This window comes from Phyllostomus hastatus, unplaced genomic scaffold (genome assembly GCF_019186645.2).
Source record: "Phyllostomus hastatus isolate PE091 unplaced genomic scaffold, TTU_PhHast_1.1 phas_contig_283, whole genome shotgun sequence".
Lineage (NCBI taxonomy): Eukaryota > Metazoa > Chordata > Mammalia > Chiroptera > Phyllostomidae > Phyllostomus > Phyllostomus hastatus.
Window position 1 is genome coordinate 4,619,295 of NW_025333833.1, and position 26,573 is coordinate 4,645,867.

Sequence of the window (26,573 nt, forward strand, 5' to 3'; positions counted from 1 at the left end):
TGCTTCTCCTTGTGCAGGCCTTTGGGTTGGAATCCACGCTCAGCGAGTCAATTAAAGGACACTTTATATCTGGAAAGCTGTTAAAGGCAAATCTTTGAATCCAAGAACTCTTTTTTTTTTTTTTGCGCCCACTCTCTGCTTTTGTTCTGTCTCACTGAGTATGACGATAACTTCCCAGTTCTGGCTCCCACGTCTCCTCCCTCTCCGAGTGTCTCCGTGGCCGTGAACGAGCAGCATTAGGAAATCGCGGCCACACCAGAGAGGAGGGGCTGGAGCGAGACGGCGTGGAGAACCCGCGTCATCTGCCCATTTGATTTTTTTCTTCTTGACTCACCCACCTCACCAAGACAGGAATCAAACACGATTTGGTAATATTTTTATGAACTCAGTCTGTGACCATCGATTTCACAGCTAAGATAAATTCTCATGAAAGCCAACATAATTGCTCGGGTATGAAATGTCCGTGGCTTGAAGCAATCAATTTAAATTCTTCTCTTATTGGTTTTCAAATTAAACTCTGAAATGAAACAGGAGTACGATGCCCTACTTGGATGACTGTTTCAGCTTTTCTGAGGCAGGAAAAAAAATGGCAAGTTGGTGCTTCCCAGCTTTTCCAAATGTCATTAAGGGGCTTTGGAGAAATTCTTCATGCTTCAAACACCTGTGTTGCGCCCATATCCATTTTTCGGGGGGAATTAGGCGCTGTGCTTTCTGGGAGCCTTGGCGCATTTCAGAGAGTTGGGGTAGGGCAGACTCAGCCACTGAGACCCCTCCCTCTCCCAGGGACTTAAACGGGGCGCAGCTCTCAAGCCACACGTAGCGCCAGCAGGGACTTGGGTCCGTGTTTGGGGCACTTGTGTTCAGGACCTTTCTGTCCAGGGGCTGTCTCCGTGAGTGAGCCCGGGCTGCGTGAAGTTCAGGGACAAAACGAAATCATGTCCTTCGCAGCAAGTTTACTTTTCTTCTAGGGTTTCAGGACAGATGCCTTGCCTGCCCCCCACCTACTTCCCAGAGCAACTGTTTGCCGATGGGCACTCCCCTCCCCTCCCCTCCCCTCCCCTCCCAGCCCCCCTTCAGACGAGCACTGCGGCTTAGAGCAGAAGTGTGCCCCTGTTTGGGGACCATAAAGGGGCCCCAGCTGTGTTCATCGACAATTGGGGAGCAATCGCTAGTTGCAAGTGTGCTCCAGAAAAACTAGGTGCTCGGTTCTGAGATGAAATGAGCTGCCGTGGCAGTTCAGCTTCAGGAGAAGCGCCGACGGATCACGAAGAGAGACTGCTCCAAGTGGCCGGGCATCTTTAAGCGTGCAACGGTTTATAAAGAAGATTGGGAGGCAAGTTTTTGTTTAGAAAATGAGCTTTTCTTTTTGAAAACGAATCAGTCATTCTGAAACACGAGATTCAAGACATTAACTGGCTTGTCTCAGGCCTTCCTTTTAAAGACCGAGTTGACATTCTGGTTACTCACGGCAAGGTTGGAATCAGTGAGCTGTGCACCAGGCGTCGTACAGCGGGCTGAGCGTTTCGGGACACTGCGCCTCCCCCCTCCAAGCCAAGGCCAGCAGGGAGGTGACCAGGTGTGCCAGCTAGCCACCTGCGGGGAGGGCTCTGGCGAAATGAGCAAGCAGGGAGGCGAACATTCCCCTAGCGGGTCGAGCCTGAAGAAAATTTCCAAACACTTAAAGTCTCTTTGACAGTCTTAGAAGCCTCCCAAAGAACAAAAATAAAGAAAAGTCCAGGGCATGTGTTTGCGGACTCCTGGGATCAGCAGATTGGTAGGAATGACCTGCAGAATATGGTAAAGCAATCTGCAAGTTGAAGGAAAAAACTTACATCCGATTGGGAAAGAAACAGAAAAAGTCCAAAGAGGGTTATTACTCAAGTCTGTTGCTGTGTGAGTGCAAGGCACCCAGGCACTCTCGGCGGACACAGTGGCCGGCCTTGTTACCAGCGTTACTATGTACTATTCTGGTTTATTAAACACCTTGCCCAGAAGTTCTTGAGTTGGAAAAAACAGGAGCCTTTGCATCAAAGTAACACGTGGATACCAAAGCTGTCCAAAGTCACTGAGCTCCCCCAAATCGTGCCCTCAAGAATATTCATTATAAGCCTGGCTTTTTACAATATCAATGTGCAGATCAGAAATTCTTTTGTGACCGAACATTGCACGTGTAATGTAGTTTTTATTTTTCCTCAGTTGATTTACTGCGAGGCCAACTTATCCATTAAAAAATGTCCTTAGTGACTATACCTGCTGAGAGGAAAATGTTGTGGAGGGTTTAATGATATACCTTGAGTGTAAATTATATTATTCTGCTTCAGTGTGCCACATTCAGAGGGAAGCCAAAAGTAAATCTGTTTACTGGCAGGTGTAATTAATTTTAATTAACACAGAGCCTCGGCAAAGGGAGGGACGTGGCACCAGCGCTCGCAGAAGACGTTAGTCACACTGCGGCTAACTCCGAGCAGATGCGTGCTTTCATAAAGAAAATATTTGCAGAGCCCGGCTGGAACGAGCTTTTCCCCCCTTTTCTCGTTCCTTTCTCTAACTTGGAGACTGCCTATGTTTATTTCTTAGAATGTGAGGGAAAGACTGTGCACGCAAAGACACGGTTTCAGTAAATGCAGTTGCAGAGCGCCGCTGGGGCCGCCCCCGCACCGCGCGCGGCGCGGCGCGCGGGTGAATTCTCACCTCCCCCCACGCGGATGGGTCCCTTCCCGGCCGCGGAGCGCGCGCTGCGTGCCGCACGTCCAGGTCTCGGCCGGAACCCGTTTGCCTGCTCTGGAGTGATTTTGCTTTAGAAAACCGATCAATGCTTGCGACTGGGTTGCCGGACCAGTGCACTGAAGTAGTTAACGTATTTCTGTGTTTTGATGACTACATTGCAAATTTCAAAATAAATGGGGCCGTATAGGATTTGTACTAATGGCTCTCAAACTTTCTGGTCTGAGGACCCCTTTCCACTCTTAAAACTTCTTGAAGACTTCAAAGGGCCTTTGTTTATATGGAATGTGCGGATTATATCAGGAATCCCGAGAGCCAGTTGAGTTCATGTTGTTGCCTAAAGCTGGCTATAGTGAGAGTATTTATACCATGGAAATTGGCAAATGCTACAAACCACAGCTTTTTTTTTTCTGGAAAGCTAGTCGTTAAACATTTGTTAGCATACCACCAATTATATCCATTGTTGGAAATTAAAAATAAGGAATTTAAAAATATTTATTTATCAAATCATTTTTAAACGGATAGTAATAAATCCATTTTTATGTTCACATAAATAGTATGTTTTTATGGAAAAATATCAGAGAGAAGAGTGGCATTATTATTTTTTTTTTTACAATTTAGCAAATCTCTTTAATGTGTGGCTTAATGGAAGACAGCTGGTTTCTCATATCTGCTTCTGCTTTCAATCTGTTGCAATGTGTTGTTTTGGTTGAAGTGAATGAAAAAAATCTGGCCTCCCTAAGATATGTAGTTAGGAAGGGAAGACTATTTTAATAGCTTTTTTGGACAATTGCGGATTTTCTTCTTTGATACCTTACCAAAACTCGACAAGAGATGGTGTCCAAAATGTTGGTTGCGCCATGGAATCTGAAACTGCACCGATGAGCTTTTCCTAGCTCTCCGCATTCGCCCACTGGTCCGTCGTGTTCTGTGAGTGGGTCTCCTACTGGCGTGTGATTTTGTAACCTCAGACTTCTGTCACTTGGAACATACTGGTTCGCTGATTTATACAGATCTTCTCAATATTTACACATTTCATTACACAGTCTTTAAAAAATCACATCTGCGAACGCCACCCCTGTCCCCATCAGAAAGGGGGGAGCTGTCAAGCCCAACGTGGGAGGCTCAAGGCTTCCAAAATTCTAAGGTTGAATTTCACCACCGGCCACAAATACTGCCTGTCAGTGGGCTCCCTCTAGGTGACAGGCTCACTTCGTTCATGTTTGGGACATTCCTGCCCAAAATTCCGGTTTTCATAACAGGGACCGAGGGTCAGTCCAACCTCCCTGGACAGGTGGCAGCACGTGAACGACGCAGGTGCGCCGGCGTCCGCTTCCAGTTCCATCCTACCGGCGCCTGCGCCCGGGGAACTGCCCTCGGGGCGCGGTGGGCCCACTCCCTCCCGCTGGGTGGCTCGGACTGTTAGAAGGGTGTGTGCCCAGGGTCTAGATTTCATAAGATTAACGTTTTCACTGCTTCCTCTGGATGCCCTACGGGGAAACTGGCTTTCCTCTCGAACGGTGGGTTTGTGCCGCTGAAGGGGACATCGGCTGGCAGCTCCGATTCGGGGCCGTGTCCTGCCCCGTGCGAGGGCGACCACCCCTGCTTTTCACCGTCAGTGCAAATGTGAACACGTTTGGCACCAGCAAAGCCATGTCCTTTTTAAAACAATGAGCCCGAATACTTGTGTTCGTTGATAGTCATCTGTAAAACTAAATGAAGGTTTTGGGGGTTCATTGGTATCGACATGAGGCAACTATAACCAAATGGGTTGTCATGGTTTTTTAGGGTCCAAGGACTACACGTACCAGCTCATCGTCAGAAAGGGATTTTAACATTTTTATGAATCACGTTATTATATTCTGTATGTTTATCACAACGTGCGAGCCTCGCCCAGCAGCGGAGCACTTGGAACAGAAGCTGGGTGGCTGCTGGTCGGCAAGGCGATCGGAACTCGTCGTCACTTTGAGAGGAAGAGGGGCACTCTTCAGAGCCACGCCGCACGGTACCCGGCACCGGGCTGGGATGGCCGGTCCTGCCTGTGACGATGTCGTGGAGGAGAGTCCTGCCTCGTGAGGGACCTGGGCTCCGGTGGCCCCCATGGCACCTCCCAACACAACCACAGAAAACCTGTTTTATGCACAACTGTTTTCTATAATTCTTTATGATTACTTATTTTTGCTAGTATTCTCTAAATTGGATGAAGTCTGAAGTGTATCGTTCGACACTAGAGTTTATGTTTGCCAAGGTTTATATGAAAATTGTATTATAATTCTTTCAAATCTTGCAGTACAGAAATGACACATACATTATGCATTCTATATTCTAATTTCACCAAAATGCCTAGTTTGACGGCCCATTTCTCACCTGCCCCTGATGAATGAAAGTTCGTGTTAATTTTCCACTCTCAAATGGGACGCCACTGTTTATTTTTGATACCATCAGCGTGCCTCTGCGATGATTCTTCTTACGAATTGGAGAAGCAGAGTATTCCCAGAAGCAGAAATGAGGGGTTTCACTCTCACATTAGGTCAGGTAATGTGGCTTGTAATAAAGGGTGTGAGAACTAAAAGTCAGACGAAAGGCGAGATCGTGTCTTTGAGAGGAAAGCTTGCCTCAGTATTCCCCGAGCTCTCTGGGTGGTTCAATATGTGTGCAAAAAGGAATGACCACATGTTTACGTTTTCAAATAGCCATCAGCACAGTTTTACTGTAAGGATTATTAGCAAGTCTGAATCATTGTGGAACTGAGGGTTTTGTTTTTTTGTTTTTTTGTTTTTTTTAATGTGGCTGGGCTACTCCTTGAGGAAGTAAGCTGAGGGTAGAAGTCATCTAACGGATAAGTACTTTTCCGAGCACCTATTGGGTGCAAGGCTCTCTGGCAGGGAGAGCTGGTGCAAACACAAATGGTCCTTGTTCTCTGCACTTGGGGTTCGCACAGTAGACGGGGAAGAGATGGATATTTCTGTCAATGGTATAGGATGATAAATGAGAGTTCCCGGATCCTAATTTCCTCGATTCCCAAATGTGTAAACCAGTCATGACATCTGCACAAATGATCAGAGATGCACTTCAGAAACTCAGCCCTCGCAGGCCAGTCTCCCCTGGGCGGTCAAAAGAAGATCTCCAGAAGGTTGCACAATCCTTGGAAGATTTCTCGGGGCTTCCGCAGCAAGCAGGAAATGGCTGACTAATTGCACTGTGGGAAAGCACGAGGTGTTGTGTCTTCAGAGGAAAGCGATCCCAGAACTCTGAGATGCTCGCAGTCCGGTTTGCATGCGGCGAGGGGAAAGGACCCAGGAGTCTCTGCAGGGGGTCGGTGTGCTCCGGCAGACACCACCCAGAAACCGTCTTGCTTTTACACGAAACGATGATGTTTTATCACCTCGAACGTTACTCAGAAGTTTTACTCATTAAAACTTCTCCGTCAATGGCAAGGAAACGTATAAAAGGATCCCGCAAGTGAAAATGAAAATAATTGATGAGGTAAGAGAATTGTTTTGTGAGCCTAGCCAAAGGATTGGGATACTTCATTCTGGAAGAAGAAAGAGAGAGGTTTTAAAAGTGTTCGTGTCATCAGATTATGTGACTGTGAAGAGGAGAGACCCTGGGACAGAAATAGAGGCTGCACGCAAGTTCTGTCCCTGAGACGTTAGGCAGGGACTCCTGCAGCCCAGGCGATGACAATGATGAGTTTGCAATCTGCTGGCCCCTGGAGGGAAGCATCCCCTCGCTCAGAGACCGCCTGCAGGGAAGGCCTCCGCCTCCTGACGTTTGCTGGTTCCTCTCACAGAAGGGACACTCTTGTGGTGGATCCTACCTTTGTCCCAGAGTTACACCTTTTTTAAAAAATGTATTTAACTCCGTTCAGAGTGCTGTAGAATTCAACCTGTGCCCTGCATGCCCTTTGCCCTGGGTGGATAATGGCTCTCTGTCTTGCCGGGGTCAGTGTTCCCTAACTTTTATCTCCTTTCCTGATCGAGAGCCCCTTTGGGGGCTCAGGGTCGGGGGCAGGCCAGGGGGACGGGGTGCGTGTGCTATCACTGTGTTTCCCAATACGTAACACACACGCTTGCCTTCAGGGACTCCCCACGCCCGGGCTCACACTTCCACCTGCTGTGGAGGGGGAGGCAAGTCTCTGTGACTCATTAGCCCTCTTTCCCGTAAATGCCTCTGCTTTGTCCTGCCGGCACTCAGCCGTCAGGGCGCGTGTCACCGTGCGGCTCCCTGGGCGAGTGTACGGACGCACGCTGTGTAGCAGGGCACCCCACACCGCTGCCTGCGGAGCTGGGCCGGACTCCCCCACTCAACCCCAACCCCACCCCGTGCTGACTAGCGCAGAACCCCAGCAGCCCACAGCCACCAATTTGGTTTGGATATCACACTGTCCTTCTCAGGTGGCGTCTGAGATCGCTGTGACTCCTCCCGGCCTGTGACATCGGTCTCCCTGTGCTGAACCTGGGGCGGTAGGTAGGCCAGGGTCTGGCTGCGGAGCCCGCTTTGCTTGTTGTCACGAGCAGTCTGGTCTTGCAAACACAGCCCTGCCGGACAGACGGGGGTCATTCCCCTCCTGGCAGTCAGCGTGGGAATGGGTGCGCGCTGAGAACGTCTCTCGGTGGTGCTCACTCACCTGTGGTCGGCGCGGGTGGTTTATGAGAGGGCTGCAGAACAATGACTGTGTTGGAGTGGGAAATGACGGGGGGCGTTTTAAGTCCTTTTCAGTGCACTGGTAGTCATCGTCAAAGCTTATTGACTCGAAATACGCAAGCTTCACCCCAGGGCTCCTTCCTTCCCTGGCACCCTCCACCTGAGGGCCTTGCTAGCCACCAAGGGAGACCTGATTATCAGAGGTTCATTTGCGTTACCAGAAAGTTCTTTCCAATATCTCTCTGCAACGTGGAGAGTTTCCTCTCCGTTTTCCCCTTTGCGGCAACGGCCTGAAACTCCAGGAGCTTCCGGTCGCTGCCAGCAGTGGGTTGCCTGCTAGCGTCATCCTGAGAGCATCTTCCCCAGCCTTTCCACTTCGTCCGTCTCCTCCTTGGTCACCTGGGAGGCTCCCTCCTGCTCCCTGAGCACGGGCCCCGTCGCTTTGGTCGGGCCCCAGAACTGGCCACGGTGGTTGGCAGGACTCGGCCAGTGAAGAGTGCGGGCAGCAGAGCCTTCGACTCTTTGTGAGCAGTTCTCCATAGCCACTTCCTGACACCGCTCTGCTCGTCTCTTTCTGTTCCTGCAGAAAACCAGGTTCACCTGGATATTATCGAGAGGTGGGGGTCCTTCTCTGCGTCGTGCAAGGAAGGCAGTCACTGTCACCGGGAAGGGGCTGCGTTGTCTCCTCCTCCAGTTAAACAGAGTGTTACGGTTGCCTTTGGGTTTCCCTGCGTTTAAAAACGTGCGGTTGCTTCTTATGCAACAGGTTTTGTTCTGTGTGCCATGCAATTTTCTCCTTTCTATCTTTTTTTTTACCCTTAAAATTAAATCCAGTAAAATGCGAAAGGCAGAGAAGAGAAATAACCTCCCCAGCTGCTGAGTTGTCCCGGAAGGCAAAGACATCTCAATTTTCAGCTTCGTCTTAAAACACAGAATCGTCGCCCTTGGAAACAGCTGTCTGGTCAGAGACGCCTTTGTAGTGTGCATTTTAAACAGCAGTTTTCAAAAACCACTAAAAGCTTTGTAAAGCTCCCCTTTATCTGGGTTATGAATTATTTTCAGTCCTTGGAGTAATTGTTAAGATGATGAAACCGAGGGGAATGAAGCAGATGTCTGTTTTTGTTTTGTCGGTTTTAGGGGGAGGAGGGAGATCCCCGAGGGGTATTGGGGTATACCTGGCACCCCGACTGTGATGACTAAGTGCGTGGCTGTCGGTGTCCCGGCGTTCTGTTTACCGTCGATCTTCGTGCGTCGGGCCGGGACATACGTACGCTTCATGGGAACGGGGACCTTGTTCGTCTCCATCACCGTGTGTCCCTCGGAGCTTAGCCCAATACCTGTCACATAGCTCCTCAGCAAGTGTCTCTTAAACTGTCAGCCAGAGCCTGAGTACTCTAAGGACCATCATCACACAGAGTGACGTGTCGTGTAACCAGGCTCACAGTCCGTCCATCCTTCTGTTGTCTTCTGCGAAGACCCCTGGCCTGGTCGTTCTCCTTAACAGAAACTTTGAGTTTGAAGAGTCTATCAACGTCGCCTCCGTTTTTATTGCTCCATTATGGATCTCCAACCCGTGCTTTTATGTAACCCGGCTCTGGCGTGGCTTGCACTTCTCCCACCTCTCGGAGTAGGAAACCCCATAAGTAAAAGGCGGGTGCAGTTCAGCTCGAAGGATGCCTAAGAAAGACGTGAAGGGAGCACCCAGGAGAGAATGACTCGTGCCGCGAACGTTACCCGGGGAGGGCTCCGGGGAGGAGTGTCGGCGCCAAGGCGGGAAGGACCAGTAGAAGTGGGCCGGGGGGTCAAGAGCGGGATGCGTCCCCACACCCCTGGCCGCAGGACAGCCACCACCACCGCCATCACCGACTTCTGCATGAACATCGCTCTCTCACACAGGACGCGGTTGTCATTGAAGTGATTGATGTTTGTAAAATCCGATTTACTGTCTTCGATGATTCAGTTAAAGCCATTTGTGGTGAAAATGGGGGAAGTACCTAGCAAGGCTCCCTCAGACAGGTCACCGAAGAGCCAGGGTCCCTGCAGACCAGGGTTTCTTCTTTTTGTAGCAAAGAGATTGATGGGTTGGGGGCTTTTAACACGTGTGTGCATCTGGTTGTACGCCGCCCGCCCCAACCCTGGTCCCACCGAGCACAGCCGAGGTGGAGGGGCGCTGGTTTCCTGGGCCGGCCAGCGCGTCAGCGCCCCCTGTGGGCAGCCCCGCGTCCTGATGGACCCAGGACATCTTTCTGTCGCCTCTCAAGGAGCTGAGGCGTGAAGAAGACCTGTTTCCCCAAGGGATCGAGACTCATACAGGACTTTCAAACCAAGTTCAAGGAACTGTCGTTGGTACAACTTGACATGATTAAAATAATAATAATAATAATAACGACAGGTAATAATTTAAAAATAATCCGAAAGGCTCGTTTGGTGGGGAGCCATTGTGGACAACCACTGCTACCACACCACGCCAGCCCCGTCCGCCCGTCTGAAATACTCCTGTTTCCTTGAAGAGCACCTCAGTGCCGACAAACGCACTCAGACGTCCTCACCCGGCCCCCGGCCCGGAGAGGCCTCACCGAGCAAACGCCCCCTCGGCGTCTGGGGCTCACGGACACCCATCGCTCCGTATCTTGTCCCCACTGTTTCCGGCGTGGTCAGAACTGTGCCTTCTGGGACGAGGCATTGCTTCTCCTGTGGGGATCGCCCCTCGTAAGTCCAGCTCTTTAGAACCTTCAAAATGAGCTTTTAGAGAACTTAGACGATGAATTGTTATCAGTCGGTCATTAACGCCAAAGGAGGATCCCGCCTCAGGTGAGTCTCAGAAACTATGTGCGGGAGGGGGAGAGGCCGGGCGGGCGCGCGCCACCTGCACGTTTCCCAGCAGGTGAGAAGGGGCGGCCGTGGCCACGGGGCCTTTGTTCCCGAGGTTTCAGAGACGCTGAGCCGAAGCAGGCCCTCCCGGAACCTCCTCTGCCCCAGTACACGAGACGGACGGAGAGTAACTGTGGCTCTGTCTGTGTGTTCCTCCCCAGTTGTCTTTTTTTTTTTTTTCAAATCCCCTTCTAAAGTCTTTCATAGCTTTGGGCAACGTGAAGCTCAGATTGCAACAACAACTTTTTTCCAGGGATATTGTAATATTGGCTAACTTGCCTGCTGGTGGTTATGCCCAAGTAGGCGCATGACCTCTGGCAGTTTGGCTTGTCCTCCTATGGGAAAATCCTTAACGAAGCTAAGGAGCTGTATTAGAATAAAATAAACAAATTCATGTGGCACCCAGCCTCGCCGCCACATGTAGCATTGTTATTATTTATGGTCCTGAGACACCAGGCCCCCGTTGCCAACCGCCTACCGGGCATTTCCACCCAGAAGGCCCCTGTCACTTCCTGTCTAACCCATCTGAAACCCAAACCATTACCCTCTCTTCAAAGCCACCCCTCACTGTTTGGAGTTTTAGGGGGTCAATAAATCACACCCTTCCCTTCCCCTCTGAGGTTCGCATTTGTGGCTGCTGGTTTTAGAAGCACAGAAGACACGCAGATAAAGCGGAAAACAAGTGGGTCGAGATCCATGGCCAAGGGTCTCACTCCCAGTTCAGCACGCCCTCCCCGCCAGCCCCAGCCCCAGCCCCAGCCGAGCGCCCGCAGGCCTCCAGCGCAGGCGGCTCACCAGAGCATCCCGGAGTGGGGGCGGGGGGCGGTGGGGGAGGCGTGGGTCCTGTGGGAACAAGCGCGCTCAGTGTCTTTTTCGGAAACACCAGTCCGATCGGCCAGCTCTCCCCCTCTTATGGGGTGGGAGGAGGCCATGAAACGTGCAGAGAAGGGGCCGGCAGCCCCAGCCCCCGCACGCAACCAGCCGGGAGATCCAGTTCCCCTGAAGGGGTGGCTCCGAGCGTGCCTGTTTGTCATTGAGGTTACCTTCTTAGCTGATGTGACATCGGACTGTTTGAGCGTTTGCCTAGGAACAAGAACATTTCGATAGTCAACAGTCCAGATCGTAGGCATTTCCACCACCTGCCTTCTTGAGGATCCTTTTCGCCATCAGTGTGACCCCACAGTGACAACCGCACCTCCCTCTGAGCTCCTCCTCTGCAGAACACCCACGGGACCTGGCTCCGTGGCCACTGGCAGCCCCAGAGAGTGAGGGCCAGTGGGGACGCAGCCCACCCTGCCGCTGCGCTTACAGCGAATGTGTTTCGTAATACTGTTACACCTTATTTTATTTCTTAACTTACAGTTAAAACATCCCCTCTTACAGTTTAAAACATTTCTTCTAAACATTAAAATTTTTTATTTATGTAGCTCAGTGGATTGAGCGCGGGCTGCAAACCAAAGTGTCGCAGGTTCAATTCCCAATCAGGGTACATGCCTGGGTTGCAGGCCATGACCCCCAGCGACCACACATTGATGTTTCTCTCTCTCTTTCTTTCTCCCTCCCTTCCCTCCCTAAAAACAAATAAATAAAATAAAATAAAATTTTTATTTAAAACTTTTTTTTTGGCTCCTGGCTGCATCAAGAAAAGGAAATAGCAAAGGTTGGCTGTCGATGGAGTCAAGCCCGGTGAAAGTGTGTCGTGCCGCTGGCAGTGAGTGGCGTGTGCAGGAGGGTCTGGTTTTACGATGTGAAACGTGGAGAGCCTAAAGGCAGCGGGAATAATGCGTAATAATAATTTTGGTAGTTTGTACATTTTATTGGATATTCGCCCAATATCTGTGGTTGCTGGGCATCCTGTGAAGCAATGCTCTTCATACCTAATAACCTTTATTATGACAGTAGGCCTGAGGTGGATACTGTTATGATCCCTGCTTTATAGGTGAAGGCACTGAAGTTCAGAGAGGTCACCTCACCCGATGTCGTATCGGATAATACATGGCCCAACCTGGACTTCAACGGGGGTTCGTGGTCTTAACTATGTTCTACATTTCACTGACATTCGTAAAATTGACTCTCTAGAAAGCAGGCAAAAATTCCACCCATATCGCTGCTAGAGATTTGTGGTCGGTGGTTGGCATCCCATTTTTCGAAAAACCTTTTAAAATAGAACAAATGCACGGGAGGGCTGCGTTATCTAGAAACCTCTTCATATTAGAAACATCTGAAAAAATTGGCAGGAGGGTTGGCTCAGGGGCTAGAAGACCTGGGGGACACGTAATATCTGGTCTCAGATGTTTGAAGAGCTGTCATAGCCCTCATGAGATGTGACTGAGAGTTCTACATATAATCAAAACAGGGTCTCATCACGTGGCCGTGTCCTCTTCCGGGTGCAGCGCTTAAAAGCCCTCTCTGCGTGGGATACAATTTCTCAGGCTCATTTTTCACGCGGAGGTGACTTTTATTTTTTCAAACTGTGAAACACATAGTTCAGCCTGATTTCCTAGCAGAATCGTTCAGAAGCTCGTATCTGCATGATTGCAGCCGAAATAGACTAAACAAAAGAATGCAGCCGGTACAAATTGCTGCGGGTTATCTGTGCAGCCCCGGCATGTGGTGAGAGCCTGGAAGCGGCTGGCGCAGGATTTACGAGACTTCCCGTAAATCAGCTCGGTCAGTGTTTCAAACCTGCCTCCAGCTCGCCTTGGATGTCTAGACACAGCCTGAGATGCAGCGTCAAAAATGGGTAAAAACAAAGCTGCCAAAGCCACCAGGAGTCTCTGACCTTCTTCTAATGTTTCAACCAGATAATTATTTTCCCTCTCAAGAATTTGGCTACCCTTTGAGGGGGGGAAAAAATCAAGATTTTCCATGTGAAGAGCCCCTGAAAGAAAATACTCTGGAGAAAGGTCACGGAGAATGGGCCAGAGCTGAATTCCTCAGATCTGCACCCTTTCTGCGTCGCGTGACGTCCAGCTGGCCAGGAGCTGCGTGGCGTCCGTCCAGCTTGGCTGTCCCCGTACCTTTGCATCTTACAGGGCTCGCTGGGCAGAGGAAACGCCTCGAGTGGAAACCTAAATGGAAGGAAAAGAATTAGATAATTAAAAACTGATGAATTTTTGATCCCATCAAGATAATCCATTACCCTGTCTGTCTGCTTTGTAGTGACGATAGGATCTTCTGCATTTTCCAAAAATAAACGTCCATACTTGGAGAATACATTTTCTCTAAACGGGTCCCATGTTTAATTGAAATTGCTCACTCTGCTTATTGTGATTTGCCTTTTAAAACTTTTTAATGTTACGTGCTCCGTAGAAAGTTAATGATTCGATCAAAAAAATGATACAAGGTGGTTTTAAAAATAAGCGCAGTCCGAGTTCATTCTATAATTCATTCACTCACTCATTCATTCATTCATTCATTCATTCAACAAATTTTTGTTTTAAGGAGGCCACATGCCAAGACTGTGGTAGGCCCAGGTTGTGCCATTTCTCGGCTATGGGATCTCGGGAAAGTCACCTAATCTCTCTGGGTCTTAGCGTCCTCAGCTGTGAAACAGCTCCATTACCAAGTTGGCAGGATTGCTCTGAAGATTAAATGAGGGGGATTTGTTTTTAAGATGGTAAGAAATTAGAAGTTTCTCTTCCACCTTTCTCCATCCATCGCTATTCCCACAAATCACACACAGCAGAGATGGAGCGTCTCAGAAGCCTCGGGAAGTGGTAATGTCAGTCAACATTTTACAAGACTCGTGGAGTGGCCTAGGTGGAAAGTCTGCGAGTGGCCAGTGCACGCTTCACCCTGATTAAGAAAATGGGCCCTGGCTGGCGTAGCTCAGTGGATTGAGCGTGGGCTGGGAACCAAAGTGTCCCAGGTTCGATTCCCAGTCAGGGCACATGCCTGGGTTGCAGGCCATAACCCCCAGCAACCGCACATTGATGTTTCTCTCTCTCTCTTTCTCTCTCTATCTCCCTTCCCTCCCTAAAAATAAATAAATAAAAATCTTTTAAAAAAATAAAGAAAGAAAAATAAAGAGCTGCTGTTAAACATTAAAAAAAGAAAAGAAAATGGGCTAAGCAGGAAGACAACAAGAAGAAACGTCTGCCCTTCCTCTCTGAGTCAACGGGAGAAGTGGGATGCGGCCTCAGCCAGAAACCCAGCCGGCCCGCCCCCTCGGAGGCCGATTCAGAACCGGAGCCCGAGTCGGGATTCACAGATGGGGACGCCCAGGTGGAAAAAGCGCCTGAGGATAAACACTTATTCAAGTTACACCTTGAGTTCCATCTAAGTCCTTGCTTAAGTGGAACAACATCGGATGCAAAAGTAAAAAAAAAAGAAGAGACTCTTAAAGAGATGTGAAAACAATTATTCAGGAACAGTCCAGGTTTCTATTGCAGAAACAAGTGTCTACAATACTTGTAGACAGGTCAGCAGTTATCGTGAAAGTGGAGGAACGTAAGAGCTTCTGAAGTCTTCAGTAAATCCAGAATTATTTTACTCCTGAATCTCGTATATACAAAAATGAACTCAAGAATGATTTGGAAAGCTTAAAAATGATCCTTTACCTGTAGAATTGAAAACCTCTAAAAAATATAGAAGCCAAAAAGGCCGTTAGTTTCCCACCCTACACAAAGGAAACAGTAAACAGCGCTCTAAAAAAAAATGCCAAATGACAACACTAAACCCAAGCATAGAGCTATGGCAAGAAATAAACATGAGTAAAACTTCCCAGAATCCCTTGGGGGATAGATTGATGAGCCAAAAAAGTGGTACCATCTCTGTCCTAATGTTGTTTACAGGCTAGCTGGGAAAACAGACAGTATCAAATTTAATCAGTAAATGAGAAAGAAAAAGAAACTCCCATAGTTCCCAAATCACACCTGTGATCAGGGCCACGCAGGGAAAGGTAAACGTGAAAGAGGAAAAGTGGGTGAAAGAGGAGCCGACCCGCAGGGGTGCCAGGGAGGTGACGTCTGGGGACGTGGCGATGATTCCCGAGGCGGAGGAAGAGTTAACTCGGCGACAGGGAGGAAAGAGCGCTGCAGAGGGAGCAGGCTACTCAGAGACTCGGGAGGGAGCGAGGGTGGCCCACTGGAGAGGGTCAAGGAAGGCCAGGGCGGCCCGAGCAGCGACAGCAGGGCGAGCAGAGTGTGAGAAGAAGCCGGAGAGGAAGGGGGTGGTGGGCCTCGCTGGCCCCATCGGGGGTGTAGTTTTTCTCCTAAACGCAGGTAGCTGTTAGAGTGTTTTAGACCGGGAGTAAAGACATCCACTCCCATCTTGAGAGCATGGTGAGGATTCAGGAAGGACAACAGGCTCAAAGGGGACCTGTGACCCTGGGAGACCGCTGAGGACATGATAATGAGAGGGAGATCAGTGTACCAGGAGTGCACTGTCAGGTGGCGAAGTGGAAGAGGGGCGTGGGGGAGCGGAAGGTGGCTGAGGTGCTCCCCGAAATGTCTGAGTCACACTGCTGCTGCACGAACTGGGAACGCCAAGTCGGGCATCAGCCGCTGCCACTCACGTCAAGGGAGCCTTTGGGAGGCCCATGCGGAGGAGTCAGTGGGCGGCGGGAATCTGGAATGGGTCTGGACTGGACACGCAGACAGGGGAGCCGTCTGGGTTTGGGCGTGGCCTGAGGGGCTCAGGCACGCATGAGAACACCTTGAGGGAGAAGCAGGAGGAGACGGTTCATCCTGCACTGCTGGTGTCTGTCGACATTGGACTTGCTTTTCTGGAAAGGTGATTGGAATGTGTATCAACCAGTGTCTTAAGAAATGATCATAACTTCGATCCTGTAACTCTATTTGTAGGAATCTACTCTAATAATAGTAAATATGGCAAAGGCTTATGGATAAAATATTCATTTAAGCATTATTTATGATTGCAAAAAAAAGGCAATGACTTAATTGGCTAACACTAGAAAGAAGTTAAGGAAATTACCATACATTTATAATAATGATTATTGTCATAATTTGATGTGCACAAAGATGTAATGGTGTAAGTAGCTGACTGTGGTGCCGTAGTAAATGAAATAGGACACAAAACTGATAAATACGGAGACAAAAACTCAACTGTGTGGGAAATGCAGAGAACAAGAGTATAAAGAAATGAGGCGCTCTGTAAACAGTGAAACAAGGGTGAGGCCACCATTTTCTCTTTCACCCAGTTTCCAGGTTTTTCAAATGGGCATGTGCTACGTCCTTTGTGTTACCTTGTCGTTAGCAAAAGGAATACAAAATTGTAGCTTTGGCCCGGTTACGAAGGTGCACTTGGTCAGCCTCTCGCTCCGCTCTGTGCTGGCGAAGGCTCTCTCCTCCCGCAACTCCGACGGGCGTTTCCGTTTTAAATCCGGCACCGTCTTTTTGGTTTGTAAGATTCCTGCCGTGCATTTTAAAGTTTTCTGAGCTTCTCAGTCTTGTAAAATGGTTTCAGAAAATTGATCTGGTTACCAGGCCACAGCAAACCCTGTCCCCTTAGAACATGTCCCCTCCATTGGCACCTGGCGGGTCACTGCGTTGAGAGCGTTGGGGTTTTCTCAACTTCCTGTTCAGCAGCACGGACAACTCTAGGCAACTCTCAGTTCTTTAATGGGGGGGGTTTTAAAAAAATTATATAATGCCTCTGTGTGAGAGTTTGCAAAAAGTATTTTAAAGACAGTGATTTTCCCCCTCCAGTGACGGAGAGAAGTAGCCATCTGGCCCGTCCCGTGTACCACTGTGTGCAGAGATAGCAAAGCATTCTGAATTCGCCTCAGCACTAAAGCAGTGTCTTTTTGAACTCCAGGAATGTGTACAAAGACTACCGCTTCCTGGAGCTGGCCTGCGACTCCCAGGAGGACGTGGACAGCTGGAAGGCCTCTCTGCTCAGAGCTGGCGTCTACCCCGACAAATCCTCAGTAAGTTGGAGAAATCTCTTACTTCGAAGTTACTGACCGTGTGTAAAGAAACGTAACTCTACACACTGCGTGCGGGAGAAGCGGGTTCTCTTTTGACCTAATGTGCAGCAGTTTTAAGTGATACTCAGCTTATATATAGTTTTTCTCCGTGAGATTTCTAAATACTTTACGAAGTGGATCAGTGTGTATGTTAAAGGAAATGCCCTGGTCTGCCATAAAGCGTAAGATATGTGAGCTCAGGCTAAGAGAGGGTTGCTTTGTTTTAACTTCAATTTTTATTTTCCCTTGAATGCTGCTCCAGAGTTGTTACAGTATTAATACCGGCAGTTTACACATTCTTCGTGTAATCATAGCACATACAATATATATTACGAACTGCTTGTAGTAAGTACATGTATAAAATTAATCATACCACTAGTTACTATTCTTAAAAGTGTACTTATTTTTATAAAAGTCTATCTCCTCTCATTATGTCTGTAGTACCTGTTCCAAAATTACATCTGTTTTCAAACTCTGGTTAATGTCACTGTGTGAAAGAAGAAAAAAAAATTAGGTAGGTATTCCCACTTACGTTGATGAATACACTTCAAGTGCCTTGAAGACACTTTTCTCATTCAAGTTAATAAGCAGACCTTCTGTTTGTGTTCTTTGGAGAACGTAATCCTGCGCAGGCGGGTCTGGATTTCAGCTCGGCGGAAGCCCGCGCGTCCACAGCCCGCCCCCCAGCCTGCCCCCTGCCAGCTGCTGTGCTGCTCGGGCTCCCCCAGACGTAGTGCTGAGCCTGAGCCTGAGCCTGAGCCTTGGGGGTGGGGGTGGGGGTGGGGGGCCAGCTTGACCAGTGCAGTGCTTGGGGGCTCTAGACTAGTTTCGGGGCCTGGTCACGCACCAGTCGGATTATTTCTAGGCCCCAGATAGGGACAAGGTAAGTCTGAGACGTGGATGCACTGTGGGCCCATGGGAGGTCCTCTGGGGGCACAGTCAGGCCTGAATGTGTCCCCAAGGTTACATTTCACGGCACTCCGGGCTGATGGACTGAGGATTTGTGCTGAGTGTTGTCCTCCTGCTGTTCCTTCAGCTCGCACATAGACCGCTGAGCCCCGTCCCAGCCTCCCTTTGTCTGCCTAGCGCCTCAAACCATGAACCCGCAACATGCCCTGTGCCCTCCCGGTGGGGCGGAACCAGACCCACCCCCACCCCCACCCCCAACACCTGGCACAGAGGCACCGACGTGTGACTGTCGCATTGGCCGGCCGGCCTTCGTCAGGTGTGCGCGAGTGCTTGCGTGGATGGACGCCACTCTGCAGGCCACGCACGAGAAAGCATTTTAAAAAGTCATGTGTGAATTTGAACCATTACTTACTACTCTCCCCCGTCTCTTGATGGCAGTGTGTTTGATTTCACAAACATTCTGTCTTAGAAACTGTAAACATTCTGGATGAATTTGTCTTCATTTCACTCCACAAAAGCCTTTTGAGCCCGGGGTTTTTTTCCAGGCAGCAGGCTGGACCCCAGTGACACAGAGGAGGGCAGCGAGGCCCCCCCAGCAAGGAGCGGATGTTGATCAGGACAGTGAATAGCCCCATAATTGTGCAGTGTGGTTTAAGGGAGGGATCCGTTCTATTCAAAAGTAAAGGGACAGCCGGTGTGCGTGAGGGCGGGTCGTATTGTCGTCACGGGGATGAGGGAAGGGCCCTTGGAAGAGCTGACACTCGGCCAAGCTCCTGAAGGAGGGGAGGGAGGGAACCATAGGAGAGGCTAGAGGAGGGTCACGGTGGCAGAGGACTCGCACATGCAAAGCCGCCTCGGCGCCTTAGAAGAGCAGCAGACCAGTCAGTGTGTCCGGAGCACACGGAGGAAGGACAGAAGGGGGCGGCGGGGTGGTCGGGGCCGGCCGTGGGCCGGTGGGCCCTGAAGGAGTGGTGAGCGTTTGAGTCTTATTCCGAGTGAGCTGGGACACCCGCAGAGGGTTTTGAGCCAGTGCAGTGACACGATAAGACTGACGTTTTTCACGATCACGATGGCTGGGTGCTAGGAGAAGCCACAGCGCAGGTGAGCTCAAGGACACTGCAGCGGCAGACTGCTGAGGGTGAGATTCCGTGGGCTCAGGTGCCGGGGCTGCTGGGCAGCTTACCCAGCCGTTTTATGTTTCGAGATTCCCATTTCTAACGTGGAGGTAACGGAAGTCCCCCGTAGGGTGGGTGACAGGGTGAATGAGATGATGCAGGACAAGTGTTGAATAAGGTGGGCACAAATAAGTGCCCTGTTTTTACTGATGATGATGATGATTCCATCACAGACTGCTTTCTTTAACAAGCAGAGAGTGAAAACTCTGTGGATGTTATTGCCCAGTGAAATTGTAAATGCTGTGTGCTATTTCTGTCTTCTAAACACGCTTGGCTATATAAAATCTGTGTGTGTGTCTCCCTTACATACATACACACAACCGTAATGTTCGTGAAAACGTTTCCTTAAGTCATGATTTTGTCAATGAAACCTATTTTAAATGTACTAGGCAAGTTGGCTATTTAAAGAAATTATGTAATTCCCCTCTCTTGTGAGGGGGAAAAAAAGTGTCTCGGAAAAGCAAAATTACTTGTTCCCCAGTGAACTGTGTTTAAAAACCTGGCTTTTCACGTGTCCACGGTTCTACACAAAGGAGACACTCAATGAAATATTAGCCTCTTTTTGTCCCACAGAATGCTCAATTTTCGGCAACTCTAGAGATTAAGCAAACCCTACCTAATCTGTTTTGGTTCTTCTCACGTGCTTCCTATTTGTTTGGAAACACACATTTGGTACAGTTGTTTGGGAGAGGGAGACAAAGGGGTTTTTTACTACGCGCCGAAGACAGGACAGGAAATTAAACCTGGCAGCGGGCCAGGAACAGCGCTTTTCTCAGTTTTCATCGTAAACAATATTTGCATTTTTTTATGCACCATAGAGTCCCCCAGGTTACGCGACATGGTGGCTTGGCTTTCAGACCATTAGATGGCTGCTAACTACTGGAAGCAGTGGGATTCTGAGTAGAACGCTTGTGTGCACACTCCATTTTGGGAGCAGGCAGGCTCGGGGGGAGGGGCGCTTTTAGGTACAGTTATTTCTAATCGAGAAAAACTTGATGAAGACTCCAGACAAAGCTAACCACAGACGACGCTCTCTAAGTGAGTTTTTAGGCCTTCTGGTGGGTCGTTGTGTTTTTGTACCTTTAACTCATACACACGGACACGAGTCCAGGCTCAGAAAGTTTTGCTTCCCATGCCTCCGTTTTGATTGAAAAAATTCTACATTGATTAGTTTTTTTTAAAGATTTTATTTTATTTATTTTTAGAGAGGGAAGGGAGGTAGAAAGAGAGAGAGAGAAACATCAGTGTGGGGTTGCTGGGGGTCATGGCCTGCAACCCAGGCATGTGCCCTGACTGGGAATCGAACCTGCGACACTTTGGTTCACAGCCCGCGCTCAATCCACTGAGCTACGCCAGCCAGGGCCATTGATTATTTTAAAAAACTTACAAGGTTGGCTTCGTTTAGGTAAATAGCAATGACCCAAATTTGAACAAAATGATTTGGACAAATTTTATTTTCAGCTACGCTTCCACACTGTTTTATAACAGGCTTTTCCGCGTCATATTTTTCTGTCGCATCTCCACGATGGAATGTTGCCATGTCACTGATGCCATCATATTTGGCCACCCCGTTTCTCCCGTCTCTACAACGTCTTTTCTTTGTTCCCTTCCCTCGCACCCTCTCCCCCCACTTCCTTCCTCTCCGTCATCCATCACTGTTGTGGCGGACTCCAGAGATTCAGATTTTAAGGAGCTGCAACTCTCCCTTGGTGGGAGTCCCAAATCTAGTGAAAAGACAGAACGCAGATCAGCAATTGCCCTACAGTGGGATAGAGCTACAGGGCGTGCCTGTATGAAACGCAACGGCCCGGCTGGGTTCCCAGGTGTGCTCGCTAACTACCGTCAGTCCCTTCGCCTCTCCCCACCCAGAGCAAAGCGTAGACTCCGAATCTGGGCAGTGCTGTGTGTGGCCCTGAGCCGGAAACGAGGGGTCACGGGTTGGGTTTCCCGTGGTGCCACCGACTTCCTCCGTGGACACACATAGAAGCTCTCTGAGCCCCAGAGCAGCATTCTTTCTGAGCCACCACAGCACGATAAAAATGTATTTGAATCTGAATTTGGATTTTGCAGCATTTGATCTTTTACTTCTATTTCCTCTGGTCATTACATTTGAAATTATGAGCACTAGACAATTTTACATTGTTAAATAAGTGTGCAGGATTTTACACGTTTTTCAAAGTCAAAGATGTTTCTAATGGAATTAACCTTTTTTAATGATTACACCGAGGTGAGTGTGTGTGTGTCTGAGTGTATCGGCAGTTACAGACTACAATTAAAGCACTTTTACAAGGTTATTTTACAGACCCACGCACATAAACTTTTCCTATAAGTTCGAATACAAATAAATGTGAATTTGATTAAATATCTAAAGAACACGATATAATAAAGGACTGATTTTCCTGGCACAGTTTTGTCTGCTCAGAACATGACTTAAATTATACATAAACATGCCCTGGCTGGTGTGGCTCAGTGAATTGAGCGCTGGACCACAAACCAAAGGGTCACCGGTTCGATTCCCAGTCAGGGCACATGCCTGGGTTGTGGGCCAGGTCCCCAGTAGGGGGCATGTGAGAGGCAACCACACATTCATATTTCTCTCCCTCTCTTTCTCCTTCTCACATCCACTCCCATTTGACCCCCGACCCTCCCACGTGTTAGCTGTGTGGCTCAGGCAACGTACCTAACCCTCTTACGTTGTGTATTCTTTTTTCAACTCAACACAATAACATGTTTCTCGAGATCAAATGAAGAGAGTGGCCCATCACATCCACTCGGTGCCTGGAACCGGGTGCAGGTGTCCAATGCCACGTCCATTATCATCGTTGTTGAAGGTCACCCATGTGCCCACGAAGCTCCGTTTCCCAGTGTAGTACAAGAGTTCCCCTTTCTTTGGGAGCTGTCGCTGGGGTCAGGCATGTGAGGGAGAATTTCCCCAGCTCTTGGCTGAGGAAGCCGAGTCGCTGAGGGGAGGAGTCCTGGGGCCCAGTCGGCCAGCAGGGAGCCGGAGAGGCTGTGGGGACGTGAGGGTTCCCAGGCCTGCCCAGGCCCAGATGCACACAGGCCCTGGAAAGAAATGGGTGCAAATCCAGTTTTGCGTGTAACTCACATACCCTAGGACTTGTCACAAGGCTTCTATTGGCTGTAGACAGACAGCCCTCCCAGATGGAAATTGGCAGTAGAAAGTGGACGCCCTGGAATTTCTCTTCACCTCTGAGTTCCACATTCTCCCGGGCATCATGCTTTGGGGACTGCTTTGGAGGTTGAAACCGTCCTACGACGAAGTCTTTGGGGGACTTCAAAAATCCCTTTGGGATAACCCCCCACACTGGACTTTTCTCTGTGGCAATGGCAAGGAGAAGAGAGGGGCTCTGTATCCCTCTGGGGAAAGACGAGGAACGGCCACAGACCTCCAGAAAAATGTGTTGCTGTGGCGACGACCACTCACGTGGCTTTATCCAGCTGTCCCATCATCTGCCGCTGACGATGCCCACCTTAGCGCTGCCACGCACCCCTTCCTTCATCCTTCCCCGGCTCAGCACCAAGGCAGCTACCTGACCGGTTCCGAGAGTCTTCGTTGTTCCCCAGGAGAGGCCCCGTCGGCGATCCAACCCTCAAGGCAGCCGCACAGAGCAGGGCGGTGTCTATGAAGCATTTACAGTTGCCCACTCATCACCGCTCCACCGCGTCCAGAATAGGCAGTTGGGAAATGATGGAAGGAAACGAGAAATGGCAGAGCCCCGCCCCAGCCCCCGTCCTCCACGTGTACGTTTCTCCTCTCGGAGGACTAAGGCCCCTGCTCTGTGACATCACCGTGGCCACGACAGAGAGAACCATCTGCCACGGCTCTCATGAGCGAGGCAGCCAGTCATCCCCTGACATGCAGAAATACTTGGTCGGGCTCCTGAAACTGATTTGCCAGATCAAAGCCGCACCGCTATGGAATGCAATAAATTCCATCTGCTTGAGGAATTTTCGGCAATATTGCACTTCTTTGGAGAACCAGAGCCCCATTATTCTCTCTAAAATAGAATTTTTCTCCTGATAAAATTCCCCCTGGGGAGCTTTATTGCCTTATTGAACAGTTGGCATATATATATATATATATATATATACACACACACACACATTTTTTTTTACAAAAGACTCTTTCCCCCTCCATTCATTCTTGAAATCTCACATACACCAGTGCTGTTAACAGTTATATCACAGTAACTCACAATGTCAAGAAGCTTCTCGACACTTATTTTATCAGTGTCTTTAAATTTACGTTTTTATTAAAAATGATGGCTGTGATGGTCCTTGAATTAGACGTTTCCTCCGAGTCACCCACTGGCGTGGTTTTCCAGAAGACGCGCCCTCCCCCAGTCCTTGCCGAACCACTCTCCAGAGACCTCTGTCCGTCTTATTCCCCGCTCCACGGTCCTCCCTGAAAACCAAACGGCCGTCCCTGCAGCCCAACCTGTGACTCCACCTCGCTCCGTCCCCTGCCCAGGGGCACAGGCTCTTTCTAACTTCTCTCTTCAACTCGGCCTCTCAGCACGAAACTCCCCCTGGGCCCCTCGTGAGAAGGGCTCCGATCGGGTCCCTGCCGGCCTGTCCCACCACGGCTCCCGCACGGGACCTGACCTGGCGAGGCCTCGGGCTGCCCTGGGACTCATGAATCACTGCTCTATTTTTTTAAGCCATATGTGAGTGAAATTGTCTGATATAAATCAAACCCTTGCAGCTATAGTGGAAACAGGAGACCCATTTGCCTGCCGCCTGTCACTGGCTGCTCTGTGTTCTATCCAGAGTGTCCCGTTTAGAAACGACTACATTTCTGTGACTAACCTTTCCAGACCCGTTTTCTTGAGTGCAGACCAGTGTTGATCTTGGCCACATCCCTGCCATACAGTGGGCGCTTCCCGTGCTGACCCGAGACAAAACTCGTAATTTACAAAAGAAAGGAAGGGGACGGAGGGAGGTCAGACCTTGGTCTGCTTTCCCTGTCTCCCCAGAACCACCCACTTGTTCCTTCTGCTCTCTTTGCCCTTTTTTTTTTCCCACCTTCTTTGAAACCAAGGATGCAGTGTTTGTTTAAAAATGCATTGGCTGCCGAAAGTTTCCACTGCTTGGCATGTTGGAGGAGGGGCTGTCAGGAAAGGCCAAGTCGACATACTAAATACTTCGCCTTTTGTGCTAACGGTTCACTCCTTACCAGTTCAGACCCGTGCTTTGTGGTCAGGATCTCACACTCCAAGTATTGCGAGCAGAAGGAGAGAGAGGGACTCCCTCTCTCTCTCTCGATTCTCTGCCGTTATATATGCGCCATTTCACTTCATCTCGGTAGATCCTTCGACTCGTCCTTGAGCTCTGGGTGCTGTGTGTGTGTCCGAGGGTGTCAGGGACTAGTCAAATGGTTTGTTTGGATTTTGCTCCAGCTCGGAAATTACCTAGTTGAAAAATAAATTCATGTTTAACCTACTTCTTTCTTTCTCTTTTTTTTCCTTGCGGCCGCACGCTCAGGGGAACAACAAAGTAAGTTCTTTGTCCTGCAGCTGCCCCTTTCTCTCCAGCCCCTCCCCCCTCCTGCATGAGCCTGCGAAGGAGTGTTTCCCCTGCACGTGGACGTGACTGTCTTTTGTGACCTTGCACGGGTGACCCAGGGTGTGCAAATGTTGGGCTGACGTGCATTCGCTCTACCGTAATGGCTGTTCTCTTTCGACCTTTGGGAAGGGAAATACGACCTTCAGAGGTGGGCACTGGGCAGTTCAGAGAAGTTGTCATGATCAGGAAGGAGATGGACACAGAGCAAAGATTAAGGAGATTTAATAATGAGGACTTTCTGGCAGGCAGGGTCCAACCATCTGACGAAACCCAGGGCCGCTGAAGTTTTTGACCCAGAATCAAAGCTGTCCTATTAACGTGCTGTTATAAAAAAAAAAAAAACCCAAACTGGAATCTTAAAGCGCGGGATGGCTGGCGGTGCTGGTGAAGCTGAGTTAGATCAGTGCTCTGCCTTTGAAGGTGCCTTGAAGTGGATGGAGGAGGGTGGGGTCAACATTTGACTTGGCCGCTGCGCCCCTGATGTGTTCCAGCTGGGGGAAGGGGGAGGGCGTGGGGAGCGGCGGGGGACTGGACTGTGCGTGATAGATTCGCGAAGCCGGGCGGCGCGCACGAATGGTGGAAATTCTCTTGACGCTGTTATAATAGACACAGGAGCAATTTAGTAGGCTCATGGGGTTGCTAGCTTGTTTAAGTTTTAATTCAAGTTTCCCAAAAGGTAAGAACTACTTCTCACTGATGTTAATTATATGACAGCGATGGAGCTGGGGGCGATGGGCCACCGTGGCGCGGGGTGATTGTTTTTTATTTTGTCCTACGGAGACTTCTTGGTGCTCCATCCTACCAGGTGGCCCACTTAAAGTGGACCTCATTGAATTCAATGAGAACTGAAAAGAATCTGTTCCAGCAGGGTCTGCCTGCATGTTTGAACCAGCTGGAATTCATCAAAATTGCTATTCATAAGCCATACATGCAGAATGTAAAACAAATGTGGGAAACCTTGCGGTTTAATTGGATGGAATGTGCTGTTATGGAATAAGTTGACGTAGACGGTTGGTATTGAAAAATGTGTCACTTTATAAATTTATACCAAGCAATAATATTTAATGAAGTTAAAAATAATACCAGAAAAGTACAAGACAGGCGTTTGTGCAGGAGCAAAAAGGTGAACTCAGCCCACTGATAGTTCCCTTTTCTGAAAGAGCAGGTAAGTCACAAGACTGGTGAGATTTCTCACACACAGTAAAGGGCAATATTTCTGTCACTGTGACTACTAGAACAAAACATTTGGGTAAAATATAAAAACCGGTATTTTAGCTCTGATACCAGATAAAACAGCTCAGTTTTGGACCAGTAAGGACACCCGAAGCTGGTTTACTCGCGCTGCTCGGGCTGTGGGTCTGCACGGCCGCCGCGGCCGCATCTCTGGCTCGGTCGTGAAGTTCTAGTGCGCGCGTACGGACAGCGAAGCTGTGGGCGCAGCAGGTCAGGGAGCCCGCTTCTGACGTTTTGAGGAGGTGCTAACCCTCGGGCCACTTGAGAAGCCTCTGTGATCTGCCCCTTTCCCTGGTGATGCGCCGACGACTTACAGGCGTTCGTAAAATTCCCCCCAAAAAAGCTCTTCTCCATAGCAGGGGCCATCTGCGTGTTGTGTCTTATTCAGTCAAGTTCATCTGGGTAATGACATGTTCAGTTTAATGGAGTTTACTCATTTCTAATTCATTGTAATACAATGAGCAATAAAACTCAAGACTTCTAAACTGCTGCTTGTT

At 49.4% G+C, this 26,573-nt stretch overlaps 1 protein-coding gene across 6 annotated transcripts in view; it reads left to right on the forward strand.

Annotated features, from left to right (window-relative positions):
- DNM3 (dynamin 3) overlaps positions 1 to 26,573 on the forward strand; it is a 369,444-nt gene that overhangs the window by 270,151 nt on the left and 72,720 nt on the right. For 3 of the 6 annotated variants that reach the window (XM_045838502.1, XM_045838504.1, XM_045838505.1), the window contains 2 exons: positions 17,023 to 17,134; positions 24,763 to 24,774. In XM_045838502.1, coding sequence (XP_045694458.1) covers positions 17,023 to 17,134; positions 24,763 to 24,774 — 124 coding nt within the window. The remainder of the gene's footprint in view (positions 1 to 17,022; positions 17,135 to 24,762; positions 24,775 to 26,573) is intronic. The other 3 variants (XM_045838503.1, XM_045838507.1, XM_045838508.1) reach the window with 1 other exon arrangement.